Below are 16,158 nucleotides of genomic sequence, written 5' to 3'. Positions count from 1 at the left end.
TCACATGGCTGGCCGCTCCGTGACAGCAGTTGGCATGTGACCTTGTTTACCCAACAGAAGCTGGAAAACGGCGATTTCCCGTCTAATGCAAATGGAGAGCAGATGGCAGGGCGAAGCCACTGGCACCCGTGGGGGTATGTGGAGTGGGGTGGGGCGGGTCAGTGTGTGCATGACGGACGGACTGATGGATTGACTCACTGCTGCAGTTCCTGTGGTCACTACTCTAGATTTAAATTTTAATTATTTTTTGTTCAGTCTGATTTAAGTAAGGCTTGCAGTGCAGTGTGGGGGGTGCACCTGCTTAGGGAGCGATGACATTTTTACATACGTGTGGCACTTTTTTCATCGGCTCGTGCTGAGTGATGCAGTCGACAGCCATCTGCTGTCTGACAGTTCTGGCTGACCGACAGCTGCTCTTCTTTTTCCTGAGGTTGTTGTCACCCCCCAAAAAATAAGTTTTGCAGAGCGAATTATGCTGCTTTTTTTTCCAGTACACTTCCACAGTAACATCTCTGTTATCAGCTGCCCCTCTTTGCTTGTGCTGTGTCTCCCACGGACTGGCGGCCTCTATTGTGTCATTGTTTGCTTTTCCGTCATCACTGTGACCTGCAGTCTTTCAGTGTATCTTATCTTCCATGTTACTATCAAACTTTAATAAACCTGTTTTTTTGGCAGCACATTCATGTCAGGAGCTCTTTAGATGGAAGACCATGTTTATAACAGTTTTTTCACAATAGTGGATTAGCGTTAAGCAGCGAGCTTGTAGCTGTAAACACTGGCAAAAGCTTCATTCCAAGTAGAAAACAGATAATAGTATCTAACTGCAAACTCTAACATGTACAGTTCCAGTCGGCAAATGTCAAAAGGCTGAGGACACTGTGTAATAAACCAAGTCTCTGGGTATGTTGGTGCTGTAGGATTCTGCAGACTCCAAGGGACTGTATCACAAAGCAGTAATTCTTGTTTAACTGGATGATTTGTCTGATTTAAAGTACACAGGATTAAATGAATTTCATTTTTGTTCAGTAACATTTAGCCCAGACCACCTTAAATTCAACAAGTTAACCAGCTAAGTAAGAAATCCAGCTTTGTGATGCAGGCCCCCTGCTGGTCTGTTAGCTGTGGGTCTTTGGTGCTGGAGGGTTCTGCGGGCCCCAGGTCGGCCCCCTGCTGGACTGTTGCTGTGGGTCTTTGGTGCTGGAGTGTTCTGCGGGCCCCAGGTCGGCCCCCTGCTGGACTGTTAGCTGTGGGTCTTTGGTGCTGGAGGGTTCTGCGGGCCCCAGGTCGGCCCCCTGCTGCCCCCTGTTTGTGTTGGCACCCTTGCAGAGAGGCTGGCACAGGTGGCTGAGCAGAGCTCCCTGGAATTGGAGCTCAGTTGTTTAACTCATTAAAGGCTGCTTGGCTTGGTTAAAGGTGCTAAGTCCTGGACGTGCACACTCACGGCAGACGCCTTACAAGGCCCGCTCTGCACTTGCCGGTGTCCACATCGCACCGCGGGTGACAGGGGAAGCGCTGACGGCCACGTATGTCGCCGGCCCTGGGTCCAGTAAACACAGCGCTGCTGACGGCTTGTATTGATTCGAGCTGATTAATCATGAGCTGAAAATAAACGGTTCTAAGAACTGGAACCGGAGGAGACGTGGACTATGATGAAACAATGTGGGTGTGTGCTGACATGAGGAATCCAGGCGGCCATTAATCCACCTTCCTTACACATGTGATGATTTAAGATTTGCTTGGGTTTAATTTCTATTTAATTTAATGTTTTTTTAATGCATTAGAGTTTGACTGTGCAGTTTTTTTATCACGTCCCTTGGCTATTGGTGTCGTGTGGGCTGTAATGCTGTAGACCGGGGTTTCCCAATCCGCCCCACGGGGACTCACTGACGGTCCATGTTTAAGCTCACTCCCAGCTCCCTGCCAGACAGTCCACATTTTTGTTCCCTCCTGGGAGCTGGGAGGGAGCAAAAACGTGGACTGTCTGCGGTCCCTGAGGACCAGAACGATAAAGACTGCTGTAGGCAGCCGCTACGTTCCTCTGCGCAGATGGTAGTTGTTACCACCTGTATCCTGGTATATACCGCTGTGCTCGTCAGCCGTGTTGGACTACGTCCGGGGCTCCTATCGGTGTGTGGCAGTGAGGTGGGAGGGGGCAGCCTGCGGGGAACAGTGTCCCTTCTGTGACGAATCTGCCCCTCTGTTCTCTCTCTGTACCAGACGAGGGATGACTTCCTGGGCCAGGTGGACGTTCCCTTACACCAGATACCGGTGAGTACTTACCCGAGCCAGTCAGCAGTGGAGAAGTAAGCTTTGTTTCCCCAACAAGCATGCTTCATGCTGAATTTTTGTCTCCCCTTTACATGTAGTCTGTTTAGCTTAAAGCTTTGATCTACTGTATATGTTTGGTGCTGAATCCTGGCATTCCCACATTCTAGCTTTTAATATCTGTAGCTTCTGCCCCCTTTAAATTCAATTGCTGTCACACTAACACGTTTGTTCCACTGCTTGATTTCATTCTTCATACCACCCTGCAGTGATTTCATTTACCATTATAGTGTCTCTGACAGGCGCATTGCTAAAGGTTTTGGGCCCCAAAGCATACCATATTGGACCCCCCCAAGTCCAGACCAATCCAGTCATTTTCCAAATTTTTTTGGGCCCCAGTCACTCAGGAGCCCTTGCAGTCCTCCTAACTCCCCCCCCCCCCTCCCACCATGGCCCTCCTGGTCTCTGATGTCAGCTCACCCAAGTCCTTGGGAATAACAGCCTTGTGTTTGGACAGCACTGTCAGTGGGTTTGGTCCACAGCATACGGCATTATTGCTGTCCTGGACATTGAAGCCTGCTCTTGGTGTACTTGCTCCTCTAGTTGTTCTGTGATTTCTGCTTGCTCTGCTGTCATACCAGAGTTGCTCCCCACCCCTGTTGTTTTTCACAGAGTTGCTGCTTTTCAAGAAAGATTGTTTATACGTGACGGTGTTTATATTTTTTATATATATATATATATATATATATATATATATATATATATATATATATATATATATATATATATATATATATATATACAGTAGATTTGCTGTATATAAATATTCATACATAAGATATTGTTTCCTGAGTCCTTTTTGTTTGTTTGCTTTTATTTCAGACAGAAAATCCTAACATTGAAAGGCCGTACACATTTAAGGATTTTCTCCTTCATCCACGGAGGTTTGCTTTGGCATTATTTCTCCAGTATTTTTCTGTTCGTCGGAACCGGTGGCGGCTTGGGGTTTTTAGCATAGCCAAGTAAAACAAGAAGATTCTACAGCAGAACCTTTGTTTTGGAAAGTAAATGCAACATTGGTCTGGTTTTAGATTGTATGTTTTATTAACAATGTGATAAAAGTATTAGGTATGACAATGTTAATCACATTTGAAACATGAACTTTGTTATTTGTTCAGCTTAAAAATATATCTGTGTTGTATCAAATCCCGTTTTTTACATTCATTTGAATGCATGGATATAGACTGAATATTTATATATTGATTTGTGCTATAATGTTGCATTGAACACATTATTTTCCATTTTTTAAATTTTTTGTCAGTCTTGAAACAAAATATCTGCCTGTTCATATCAGGGTGAATTGCATGTTTCAGAAAGGAATGTGTAGATAACGTTTACGCGTTATTCATAAAACAATCCCAGGATTTCCCTGTGAAAATGCACACTGTGACGTTATTGGCCGTGTCATTTTTCCTGAGGCTCTGGGGTGCTCGTACTGAGCGTGTGCGCCTATTTCCTCCCCTCTCTGTAGTCACAAGTCCCGGGTCAAGGGTCACCTGAGACTAAAGATGACATACTTGCCTAAAGCTGGCGGCTCTGAAGATGACGCTGTAGAGCAAAGCGAGGATTTAGACGTAGGTGTTTGGGAAGCCGTGACGCTGTTCTTCACCATGCCGTGATTGTTATTAGTTTTTATGTGCGTGTTATTTTCTGGTCTCCTGCCTCTTTGACCTAAATTGTGTCAGTTAATGTTCACTTTGAGATAACCCATCAGTGTCAGAGGTAACGGGTACAACAGGACATACAGGATTCGGTTATTTGTTTACTTGGGGTTAGAGTAAATTGATGAATTTGCAGACCCCCACTAAACACAACTTGTCGTTTATCCTGTGCATGGAAACATTGTGTCCGTAAAGCCAAACTGCATCTGTCACACGGAAGAGCTGCATGTCCCCCCTTAATGGCGGAAACTGCAGCAGGCTGCAAAACGAATCCACTGCTAAGATGGAGTATAAAACCGGGCCATATACGAGCTGTTTGCGTTCCCGTTAGCACCAATGATGTTTAAATGTGACGTAGACCTGCCTGTATTTTATTTGTTTGTTTGTTTGCTTATTAGTTTTTTTTTGGGGGGGGGGCACACACAGCCAGGCTGGGAGTTTCTGGACAGCCAGGAAATGTCTGGTCCCCGCCACCATCACCTGCTGCCAGTGCTGCCCCCTGGCTGGGAGGAACGGCAGGACAACCTGGGCAGGACCTACTATGTCAACCACGAGAACAGGACTACGCAGTGGCACAGGCCCACGATGCAGTATGTTCTCCGCGTTCTCTCGCACTCTCTGCCTCTCTGCCGCAGCGCCGGCTGAGGGTGCTCTCTGTCCTCTCTGGCCAGGGACAGTGAGGACGCGGCGGAGCAGCGGAGGAGCGGGCACACGGAGGCGAGGCACGCCTTTGCCGCCCGCCGGCAGATTTCGGAGCACGAAGATGGGCACCGCGACTCGCCCGAGGTGGAGATTACGCAGCCGGCAGTGTATCCGATGTCTGCGGGTCACCTTTGCTGTGCTGGCTTCCTGTTTTCAGCTTCCTGTCGTCCTCCTGGTTTATTCTACAGTAACGCTGCTCTGTGAGATGGCGGTGACCTGTTTCCTTACGGCGTGGGGACTGGCCTAGGTGTTCTGGCTGCACTGAAGGCCGCGCTGTGGAGTTTCCCGTCTCTCCCAGCGGGGAGCCGATATGTGCGAATAACAAAAGTGTGCCACTTGGCAGGAACGAGATCAGGATGTTCCCCGAGCGCCATTTAAAATTACCCTCCTAAAATAGCATCGCATTTCAGCGTGGGTTTTGTGTGATGAAATAAAGACCTTAGACTGGTAGCAGCCAATAGGCAGCATTCAGTGCTTCAAAGGAATCAGACCAAGATTCCTCAACGGGCTGATCGCTGAATCGAAAGTTCTTAAGTTCTTTTTTTCATACATGGCTGCTTGACGATGTTTTGAGCACATTAGTTAAAGGGCAAAGGTCATGCAGATTGACGTGCACGTCGGCTGTCTGCCGCAGAGCTGGGAGATCATCACGGAGGACGAGACGACGACGTACAGCCATCAGAGCCAGCGGTCACCCTCGCCGCCCCACTCCCCCCTGGAGTTCCACGGCCTCTGCGAGGATCTGAGTCGGCTGCAGCCCTCCGGGGGGGTGGGGCCAGGGGAACGCCACACCTCCCTGACGGTAAGCTCGCCATGTTCTGTGCGTGGCCCCTGTATGAAATGCAGGGGGTGCAGGGGTCAAAATGCAGCTCATGGGGCGACTTAGAATGTGATTCCCACCCGCAATCTGCCCAGTGCCGGTTTGAATTATGATTATGATAATTACGGCAAATTCAGGCAGCCATGTTTCGAGGGCTGCGATGATCTTTTTCATGGGCCCTGGACTGTTAGGTGTGGCCCCCCACACCAGCGCTCAGATTGGTCTCTCATGCAGCCGCAGGGTCGCTCCAGTGCCCGGGGAAGTGCAGCCCAGACGCCTGTGGAGGAGCACCCTGCCCTTCCCGTGGTGCGTTACCCCCCCACCCCGTGTCATTCCAGGACAGCTGTGGTGGATTTTGCTCCTTGTAAATTATGCATATGGGACAAAATCAAGTGGAAGCCAATAAGAGGGTGACAGTAACCCTCCTGCAGGATGAAACCAGATCCCTTGGTGCGGCAGGGAAGACATGTGGCAGAAAGGTATTTTGGCACGCGGTCCAGGCTCGCGCAGGGGAGGAGAAGCAAATTCTAGGACCTGGGTTGGGAAGAGGGTTTATTTTCTCCAGTATCTGCTACAATCAGTAGCGGAACCTCGCTGCTGGTCTGCGCCTCATGCCAGACGGTGGCAGCCCGCCCCGGGGGCTCGGTAACCCAGGCCTGCGTGACCGACGCTGGGATTGCGGGGAATGCTAGCTGCGGCCAGGCGGCTGCAGTCTTCGGATACCACACATTGTTGCCTGCTGTCGCTTGCAGTGTGGCGTAGGAGCACCCAGTCACCTGGGCGGGAACATCTGGGGCGGGGCTGGGGCTCGCAGTAAACAGCCGTGTGGCAGACTCCCTACGGGTGGCGGCCTGGGTTTTCACGGGTCCCGCAAAGTTCTTATGCCTTTGGTTTTTCTGTCACTTCTGTCCCTGGCAGCTGTTACCGACCTCGGCAGGATTGCCCCCGGGCTGGGAGGAGAAGATGGACAGTAAGGGAAGGGTCTACTTTGTCAACCACAACAGCAGGACCACCACGTGGACCCGGCCGCTCATTCAGGTAGGGCGCTGTCCAGGATTGGCCACTCTCCCTGCCGCTGTGTGCTCTCTCCCTCAAAGATTTCTTAAAGTTGACATTTTAGATGCCCCTTTACCTGTGTCTGGTGTTTCTGATATTTTAAGAAATTTCTAGAACTGGTTCATTGATATTTGGTTCATGGATATTTGGCAGCTTGTTCCACTGTTCAGCTGTCCTCATAGGGCTGCTGCAGTCTGGCTCTGTCTGCCTCCTGTTTAATGTGCTTACATTCTGCTTTTTCAAATATCTGTGTCTGTTGTCATATATGTGAGTACGTATGTGGAGATGAACTCTAACCAACGGTCATGATCCGGCTGCCCGCAGACGACCACAGAGGCAGCTCAGACGGCCATGAGCCCCACCCTGTACCAGCCCCCCCTGCTGTCTCCGGACGTGTCACCCCAGCACTCCCCCGGCTCCCGACCCAAGCCCGACTGCAGCTTCATGCCCCCTGGCTGGGAGATCCGCAGCGCCCCCAATGGGAGACCCTTCTTCATCGATCACAACACCAAAACCACCACCTGGGTAGCTGCTTCTGCCCTCCATGCCCTCTGTGCCCTACATGTCCTCCAATGCCCTCTGCGTCCACCATGCCCTCCGCATCCTCCATACCCTCCATTCCCTCCGTGCCCTCCATGTCCTCCATACCCTACGTGTCTTCCATGCCCTCCATTCCCTCCGTGCCCTCCGCGTCCTCCATCCTCTTCGCGTCCTACGCGTCCTCCATGCCCTCTGCGCCTGATCTCTTACTCCATTCTTCCTCTGTCTGACTGCCAAACAGGAAGACCCCAGGTTAAAAATCCCTGTACACATGAGAAGACGACCTTCCCTGGATCCTGCTGACCTTGGCCCTCTGCCAGTAAGTCTGTTCATAATCGTTGTTGTTGTTGCATATCTGATGCTGTCATGCAGCTTACAGTGATCCAGTGATGTAAGGAGATACCCTACTACAGAGATTCATCTCGCTATTGGCTCAGATTCCTGCAGCTCTCCTCCTGGAATCCGAATGAACAGCCTGGTCATTTGTCCACATCTGTAATGAATAACATTTTTTAGCCATTTATTTAAAACCTATTGCATTTCATTCAGATGACATCAGTAGTCAATGGCAGGAAAAACAAATACATTTTCCTGGAAATATAGTGAAGTTGAGGTGTCTGTCAGAATGTGAGACCAGGACCCCATTGTGTTTGTTCCATATACGGACCATTAAAGATGCTTGGAAGTTTCGGTTGTTCTCTGTAGATTTTATGCTGCGTTCCGTTTACCTCGCAGGTCGGAAGTCGGAGCTGGGAATGACGTCACACCCGAGTTAACTATGTTCCAGTACAAGAAGTCAGAAAGCCATTTAGCAATACCAGGGACCTGTTTCAAACAGCAGGATTACTTGTTTAACTGGATAACTTTAACCAGATTTAAGGTACCCCAGTATAAATGGCTTTTATCTTAATTCACTTGTATTGAGTCCAGACTACCTTAAATCAACAAGTTATCCAGCTAAGCAAGAAATCCTGCTTCGTGATACAGGTCCCAGTTCTAGCCTGCATAATTGTTAGCCATGGTTAGCAATGCCAGTTAATAACAAGACAGTTCCAGTTGAAATTCCCGGCTAGGAATTCGGAAATTCCGACTTCCGAGTTCAGATGGAATGCAGTACTAATGATGTCTTTGTGTCTGTACAGCCCGGTTGGGAGGAGAGAGAGCACAGCGATGGGCGTATATTCTACATTGATCATAGTACGTATGTCGCGCAGCATGCCAGACTTCTGTGCACCCGTCTCTCTTCCGCCGAGGTGACTTCTCTACCCAGTGGTGTTGCCTGACTCGTTCTTTGTTTGTTTAGATACCAAGACCACGCAATGGGAGGATCCCAGATTACAGAATAGTGCCATAACTGGTCCAGTGAGTACACCATGAACTTTCTCTTTGCAGGACTGTTTCTTTAAACCAAACCAGAACTGCACATGTGGGCAAAATGCTGAGCAATGAAGCTGGCAGAGAGGCTCCCATGTTGAGCAGGAGTGACCTTTGAAATGACTTTCTGTCGTGGTTGAAGCCTTATGCTCCAACAGACATAAAGGATTCTGTGTTCAGCAGCTGACGGTAACGGTCCCTGCGGTTCTGTTCAGGGGTGATCCCTTCCTGGGCTGCTTTTGTTCTGGATCTAATGCTGTACACAATCAGTGCGGACTGGAGTAATTAAGGCTCAAATTTTGGCGTCATTCTTACAGTGTTATCTCCATTCCAGGCTGTGCCTTATTCCAGGGATTACAAGCAGAAGTACGAGTATTTTCGGAAAAAACTGAGGAAGCCGGTAAGCCTGATACAAAGTGTTGTCAGAGGCTCGTATACGAGGGAGATTTTTTATTGTACCCTCGAGCCTGGGTGCATCGCGAGGTCTCCCCACTGTGGCAGCGTAAGAGGTGGCTCTCAGCTCCCATGTTCAGCGGGTACCTTTGCTGAAATGTTATACACCAGCATTAGCACTGAAATGTCATGTACCAACATCAGCACTGAAATGTCATATACCAACATCGGCACTGAAATGTCATACACCAGCTTTAGCACATTTTGAATATTTTTTGGTTCATTCATTCATTCTTGCCCCCCCCCCCCAAGACATCATACCAGCAGAACACTCCCCCAGGACATTTCTTTCCCTCAATTGTAACAGAGTACCCACCCACCCCTTCACAGGCCGAGAGCCCCAGTCGCTTCGAGATGAAAATCCAGCGGTCGGCTGTCTTGGAGGACTCTTACCGGCGCATCCTGTCCGTCAAGAGGCCGGACTTCCTGAAGGCTCGTCTGTGGATCGAGTTTGAGGGCGAGAAGGGCCTGGACTATGGTGGAGTGGCTCGAGAGTGGTTCTTCCTCATCTCCAAGGAGATGTTCAACCCCTACTACGGCCTGTTTGAGTACTCAGCCACGTGAGTGTTAACTGTCTGTTGAATCAGGGTTATGAATGCTGATATCACCAGAATTACTTTACTGTCCTGCGATGGACTGGCATCTTGTTGGGGGGGGGGGATAGATTCCTGCATGTCACCGTGACCCTGTACTGGGACATGATCTCGTAGTCTTTTGCTGAATTTTATCCACTTTTCCTGTGTTCCCTCTTGGCTGAAGAGATAATTACACGCTACAGATCAACCCGAACTCGGGTCTCTGCAACGAGGATCATCTGTCCTATTTCAAGTTCATCGGCCGCGTGGCCGGCATGGCTGTGTACCATGGCAAACTGCTGGACGGTGAGTGCGCACCCCTACCCACAAACCCCTGGGGGGGTTTATCCCTGATCTGTCCCATTCAGCAGTGTCTGCAAATTAGGAATGCACCCAAATATGAAATCAGCTGAAAGATACATTTATATATAGTAACACCCCCGCCCCCGTATCCGCATTCCAAGGCCTACCACAGTGAACCGTCCATGAACCCCAAATATAACAGGATTTTTGTGAACTTACATATGGTAAATGATAAATTACACCCCCTTACCAACCTCAAACACAGCAATAATAAAGTACCTCGTACATTATCATACAGTATTTTGCAGTACTGTACTCTCTCGAATGAAAGGTTTTAGCCTAATTCTCAAGAGGTGATAGAGCATTGCAAATAATATCATGTATCAAAGTTATGAAAATCACGTCTTGTTTTATACCCTTCAAAGGACAAGGGAACAATATGAAAGGTGTTGTTACACATTTAAGATTTTTTTTCGGACGGATAACTGAAATCGCGATTACTGTGACAGCAGAAACAGAGCGACTGTTGTATATCTTTACTGTAAATAGTTTCTATTTCCAATGCAAAACAGATTTTTTTTTCTTCTTCCCAGTTTCTGATTGTCCAGTGTCCCCCAGTTAAATGGGGGTGGGTTCAGACAGTTCATGAAACTTAGTTTAGGTAATCCACATAACAGTTGAATCACCAACAAATACTAGGTTGAAAAATACAATACACTTACAGTATATACCACACACACTTCCAGTCTTCTATCCGAATATAGATACATAGACAAATAATTCTGTTGGTTGAGCAGATACAGACAGATAATGATGTCGCTGTGCACCTCTACTGCAGATATTCAAATATTTGACAATTCAGTGCTTGTAGTCCCAGTGTGTGACTGGTGGGGTGGAATTGGGAAACCAGCCATTCATTGTGTGCATCTCAGATTGAGCACCTACAGCAGGGGTGGCCAATCTTATCCGCAAAGGGCCGGTATGTATGCAGGTTTTCACTGCAACTCCCTAATTAGGTCAGGAATTAGAGGACTGATTGGCTGAAGAGTCCTCACACCTGGGTTTGAACAGCTGACCTAAAGGTTATCCCAAAAACCTGCACACACACCATCCCTTTGCGGATAAGATTGGCCACCCCTGACCTACAGCGTTCAAAGAATGTCTTGGGATAACTTGCTTAATTCTGTAATAATGTCGCAGGTTTACTGGTTTCATAACAAAAGTAAATTGATAAGCAATGTTTAAAATATTTGCACATATCTTCCACACAGACATTTTCTTTTTATTAAATGTCATAATTTTTTTTTACTAATTCATTCATCAAAGGGATACTAAACACAAACTAGTGTTTTATGTTATTTCAAAGGTTTTACTAATTACAAAGCAGTACAACTGCTTACCAATTAACTTCATAAACTTTTTACTTTATTAGTACTTGAAATTAATGTTTTACTGTAATGTCCTGTTGTTTCTAATGTGAGGTGTGTGTGTGTGTGTGTGTGTGTGTGTGTGTGTGTGTGTGTGTAGTGACGAAATTAACAAAGTAATGATTTCTGTGAAATATCACTAAATTTGCAATATTTTTGCTGAATTAAGCAAGCATCCCAAGACTTTCTATGAGTGCTGTGTGTCACTTGTTTCCATTATGACTAATAAATATAATCTCTCAGTCCATTATGGCAGTTTGTCATTTAGAGGGTCTGCAGATGTTTGGTCGTTGAGCTGTCTAGCTGTCAGACTAACCAGCCAAGATACCCCATATTCCCCTGGCATTCCTACGAGCCTGAACATGTACTGGACTGGTTCAGCCTGGTTTCGTCTGACACTGTGTCCCACTCGCCCTGCAGCCTTTTTCATCCGGCCTTTCTACAAGATGATGCTCCAGAAGCCCATCACCCTGCAAGACATGGAGTCAGTTGTGAGTCTTATAGTACCCTACAGTCACGCTGTTGGATAGCTAAGTGAAGTGAAAGTGATTAGTTGGCATAGTTAACACGCCACAGCACACAGTGCACAACAATGAAATGTGTCTTCTGTCTTTAACCCATAGTCACACTGTTGCTTGGAATACTCTACAGTCACGGTGAAAGATAGCACAGTGACACTGTTAAAAACACTGTTTGTAGAATACATTTCTGGTTTTCTTTCTGCCTCAGGACAGTGAGTATTTCAACTCCCTGAAGTGGATCCTCGAGAATGACCCTACAGAGTTAGACCTCAGATTTACGATTGATGAGGATCTTTTCGGGCAGGTTAGTCCTGCTTTGTTGTTTTTTTTATGTTATCAGCTGTTACCACCTGTTACTTTGTTGTTAATCTGTTGTCCATTGTTAGACTCACCAGCATGAGCTGAAGCTGGGAGGAGCCGACATTGTGGTCGATGACAACAACAAGAAGGAATACATCCAGTGAGTATCAGCACCACCTGCTGGCAGAAAAAAACTGTATGTAAGAGTGGCATTGACATCCCTTAGATCCCTTTTTATGTGAACAACTGAATCTCTGCAATGGCTTGTCTTTCACTTGTCCTCATTTCACTCATCCTCCTATGGTAGGTGATTAGTGGGTATCTCTTAGAACAATGTGAATTAAGTGTTAGGTGGAATTTTTTTGAATGTACTGGTTTGAATGTACCAATGATTGTTCACCTGAATGCATTTCCCTAAATGCATCCTGAATTGGTTATGTGATGCCTGTTTGTCGTTTACCATAGCCTTGTTATCCAGTGGAGGTTTGTAAACAGAATAATCAAGCAGATGACGGCCTTCAAGGAGGTAACCGACACCTGACCCATTTCTGACCCGTGTGCTCTTGGACATTTTGGGTGTTAGTGGGGAATTTGTTTTGTGGTTCTCATTCTGGCACTTTAATTTCTGGATGGTTTAGCGTACTATTGCTAAACTCAGCATTGCACCTTAATATGTCCATCCTCCCCCTCTCTCTCTCTCTCTCTCTTTCTCTCCCTTTCTCTCCCTGCCACAGGGGTTTTATGAGCTAATACCCCTGGATCTCATTAAGATCTTCGATGAAAATGAGCTGGAGGTGAGTGCAGCGTATCCAGGTATAGCACTGTGCTGCACGTGTTACTGCCTTGGGGTTGAAATCAGACACACGCTGTCTGTGTGTGTGTGTGTGTGTGTGTGTGTGTGTGTGTGTGTCCGTCCTGGTTTCTCACAGCTGCTTATGTGCGGCCTGGGTGATGTTGATGTCAACGACTGGAGGGAAAACACCAAGTACAAGAATGGCTACAGCGCCAACAGTCCTGTCATCATCTGGTTCTGGAAGGTGAGTGCTTCCCTTTGCAAATCCTTAGACAAGACAGGCAGGTAGCCTAAAGTTGGGTGGGGCCTGGAGTAACGTCTAAATGTCACATCTAACAGGAACATCTGTATTTTTCTGGGTGTTTCGTGAGAGCGAGCGGCCTTAGAGGTCGAAGCAGCCCCAGGTCATCACTCTGCCCTGTATCTTTTACCTGAAAGGCTGGTTCTGTGTTTCTGACCCATTAGACAGTGCTGCTCATGGATGCTGAAAAGCGCATTCGCCTTCTGCAGTTTGTGACTGGGACGTCGCGTGTGCCCATGAACGGCTTTGCAGAGCTTTACGGTGAGTTTCTCCTCTACAGAATACAGCCCTAAACATGGCTGCCCTGAACATAATGCTAACCCCAGGGTAATGGTGTGGATATGGTGTTCTTCCAGTTCCCGTTTTCTGACTGATCTTTGTCCGGTTAGGGTCCAACGGACCTCAGCTCTTTACCATTGAGCAGTGGGGCACGGCGGACAAACTCCCCCGCGCTCACACTTGGTGAGTCCCTCCTCGTTTCTCCTTTGTCCTCCTCACAGTGCCTCTCTTAACACTGCAAATAATTAACTGGAAACGACGCACTGCATTCAATGAGTGAAATAATTATCAGAGCTATGTTTAATTTAGTTTAAGCTGTTTTTGTTTACGTGCATGGGAAAAGTCTTTGTGTCACATGGTCTGTGTTATTCTTTAACCCCCCCCCCCCCCCCCCCCAAAAAAAAAAAAAAAAAGCTTCAACCGCTTGGATCTCCCCCCATACGAATCGTTTGAGGAGCTGCGCGAGAAGCTTCACATCGCGATAGAAAACGCACAGGGCTTCGATGGGGTGGATTAGAGCGCCGTGTCCCTGGCAGTGACGTCACCGCGGGGAGCACACGGCCGCGCGTCAGAGGGGTGGGCCACACCTCCAGAGTCTCACCGCTCCAAACCTGTCCCAGGTGCCTCCCACCCTCGTGTGATCCTCTCCTGTGGAGACCAAGCAGAGTGGACGTGGTGGTATCCCTACTTAAGTGTTTGTAGTACTGATCATCTGTATAGTTTGGAAACTCTTAGCTTTTTATGTGTTATCCATGTATTAAATATAATTTGTGTATGCAAACCTCTGCTGTAGCTTGAATAACCTGTAGACTAGACACAGACACTGACATGACAGCGGCACTCAGAAAGCAGCTCGCTGCTGTCTCCGGGAAACTGATTTTAGACTTTGATCTAGCCTTGAATTATTAGGAAACTTTATAAACTTCAATGTTAAAAGTTTCTTACGCACACAGATGCAGACTTACTGAAATGCCTGACCATCCCAGTCGTTAAAAACACCTTTCCTTCTATAACTGACTTTGTTCTTTTCAGATTATTGAACATTTTTTTACTCTTCACTCTAAAGTATAGGTTTGAGTGATCTTATGTTTACAGAATCTTGTAAGTGTACAGAAGATTGACAATGTTAATCTCGTGTTTTCAGAAGTAACTTTTTTACTGTTGTTCTATTTGAAAATTAGTTTCACCTCCTTCAGTTTCTGAAGCTTTTTCGGCTTCAAATGTGTTTTTCACCCAATTAGCTATTTAAAATGTATAGTTTTTCTTAATTCTGCTTTTATGTATACTTGACTCCTGAATATATGTTTACATGTAAACATAGCTGGATATAAGCACAGACATGTTTCACAAGTAATATACTAGACTGTTAAATTACAAACCTTTTTATAAAATATTGTATGAAATATATTTCATTAAGAAAATTGTATTCAACAATGGTGAGATTGTTTAAAATGTATAATTAATAATAAAGTTGAATAATGAATCAGTTCATGTATATATTATGAGAATATTAATTCAAACCTGGGATAAATTATTAAAATAGCTACAGTTCATAATTTAACTATTTTGGTGTTTAAAAATGTGCATGGAAGTAATTTGTGGATTCTTATACAAAGTCTTATAATTAAAAGAATGTGACTTCTTGTAGATTTGTCCCGCTTTAACTGTTAACCAGGCTGATTACCTCAGATTCATGAATGTGCAGAGTTTGATCTCAACACTTCTTAACTGATACTGGTACTTTTGTGTCACAATTAAATATGAGTTATATTTACACTCTGTACAGAACTTCTGTGTCGGTATTTCGCATGTGCGAAGGTCCATCTGTCCCAGGCAGCACAGGACACGAGGCGGGGATACACCCTGAATGGGATACCGGGTCCCAGAGACAGGTTCAGTGCACAGCGGTGCCATTTTATAGTGCGATCCTAGTGAACATACATGCAATTTAAGGTCTCTTAATTCAGTTTAACAGGGCTCCCTGATTTGTGCCAGACAAAAAGGGGGGGCAGTAAATCTATTAAATTACTAGTGTCTTTCTTTTTACATGTATGGAAATGCTCCAAGTCTCAAAAGCTGGCGGAATGGTCAACCTAAAAGTGTCACTCGACAAAAGTGAATGTTTTCATGGCTGGTTTGTCAGTGATAGCGGGACCTTACCAAGTTTCTATTGCTGTGTAAATCCGTGACAAATTTTGAGCATCTTGCAAGGCACCTACATGGTAAATTAATATGCAGTTTATCATAAAAAATGTGTAGCTTCAGAGAGTTTTTTGTTGTTTGTTAAAAGAAAAAAAAAAAAAAAAGCTTTGCTTTGCATTTCTTCGCGTTTTATTGTACTTCGGTGTTCGCACAAGCTACAGTACCCTGATGATCCACATGGTGGCGTTGCAATATTTGCCGCACGAGGTCCTAAGTCTATTTTACAGAAAGAGATTAAGAACAGTGATAAAACACTATTAATCATGTCAGGAAAGGTTAAACTGCTGAAAGGACTGTTGGCGTAACTTAAAGAAAAACACGTGGTATTGTATGATGTTCCGGCTCCTAGGTTTTTGTCTGGACTACTTGTGGGGAAATCGTTCCCTCCATGAAGGCGACGTGTGTGCATACGTTTATACTTATGAATAATTACGATATAGGCCTAATGACAAAAAATTCAGCTGCAGTGATTGTGTTCGTCGCAGCGAATACACTTAAGTCAAAATACGGTTTCTTTTTCTGTCTA

General features: G+C 46.2%; 1 protein-coding gene across 4 annotated transcripts in view; it reads left to right on the top strand.

Annotated features, from left to right (window-relative positions):
- The window catches only part of nedd4a (NEDD4 E3 ubiquitin protein ligase a), a 28,559-nt gene extending 13,643 nt beyond the window's left edge, over positions 1 to 14,916 (top strand). For 3 of the 4 annotated variants that reach the window (XM_023814075.2, XM_023814076.2, XM_023814072.2), the window contains 24 exons: positions 2,218 to 2,268; positions 3,148 to 3,209; positions 3,797 to 3,899; positions 4,413 to 4,576; positions 4,658 to 4,772; positions 5,323 to 5,490; positions 5,743 to 5,814; positions 6,427 to 6,546; positions 6,889 to 7,089; positions 7,346 to 7,423; positions 8,247 to 8,301; positions 8,408 to 8,466; positions 8,813 to 8,878; positions 9,262 to 9,491; positions 9,691 to 9,812; positions 11,657 to 11,727; positions 11,966 to 12,061; positions 12,144 to 12,217; positions 12,523 to 12,583; positions 12,792 to 12,851; positions 12,987 to 13,094; positions 13,316 to 13,412; positions 13,541 to 13,613; positions 13,845 to 14,916. In XM_023814075.2, coding sequence (XP_023669843.2) covers positions 2,218 to 2,268; positions 3,148 to 3,209; positions 3,797 to 3,899; positions 4,413 to 4,576; positions 4,658 to 4,772; positions 5,323 to 5,490; positions 5,743 to 5,814; positions 6,427 to 6,546; positions 6,889 to 7,089; positions 7,346 to 7,423; positions 8,247 to 8,301; positions 8,408 to 8,466; positions 8,813 to 8,878; positions 9,262 to 9,491; positions 9,691 to 9,812; positions 11,657 to 11,727; positions 11,966 to 12,061; positions 12,144 to 12,217; positions 12,523 to 12,583; positions 12,792 to 12,851; positions 12,987 to 13,094; positions 13,316 to 13,412; positions 13,541 to 13,613; positions 13,845 to 13,947 — 2,409 coding nt within the window. In that variant the 3' untranslated portion in view covers positions 13,948 to 14,916. The remainder of the gene's footprint in view (positions 1 to 2,217; positions 2,269 to 3,147; positions 3,210 to 3,796; positions 3,900 to 4,412; positions 4,577 to 4,657; positions 4,773 to 5,322; positions 5,491 to 5,742; positions 5,815 to 6,426; positions 6,547 to 6,888; positions 7,090 to 7,345; positions 7,424 to 8,246; positions 8,302 to 8,407; positions 8,467 to 8,812; positions 8,879 to 9,261; positions 9,492 to 9,690; positions 9,813 to 11,656; positions 11,728 to 11,965; positions 12,062 to 12,143; positions 12,218 to 12,522; positions 12,584 to 12,791; positions 12,852 to 12,986; positions 13,095 to 13,315; positions 13,413 to 13,540; positions 13,614 to 13,844) is intronic. The other variant, XM_023814074.2, reaches the window with a different exon arrangement.
- Positions 14,917 to 16,158: the final 1,242 nt, after the last annotated feature.

Source organism: Paramormyrops kingsleyae, chromosome 11, assembly GCF_048594095.1.
Source record: "Paramormyrops kingsleyae isolate MSU_618 chromosome 11, PKINGS_0.4, whole genome shotgun sequence".
In the NCBI taxonomy this organism is placed as follows: domain Eukaryota; kingdom Metazoa; phylum Chordata; class Actinopteri; order Osteoglossiformes; family Mormyridae; genus Paramormyrops; species Paramormyrops kingsleyae.
The sequence above is the reverse complement of the archived record's forward strand: the minus strand, read 5'-3'. Positions and strand labels throughout refer to the sequence as shown.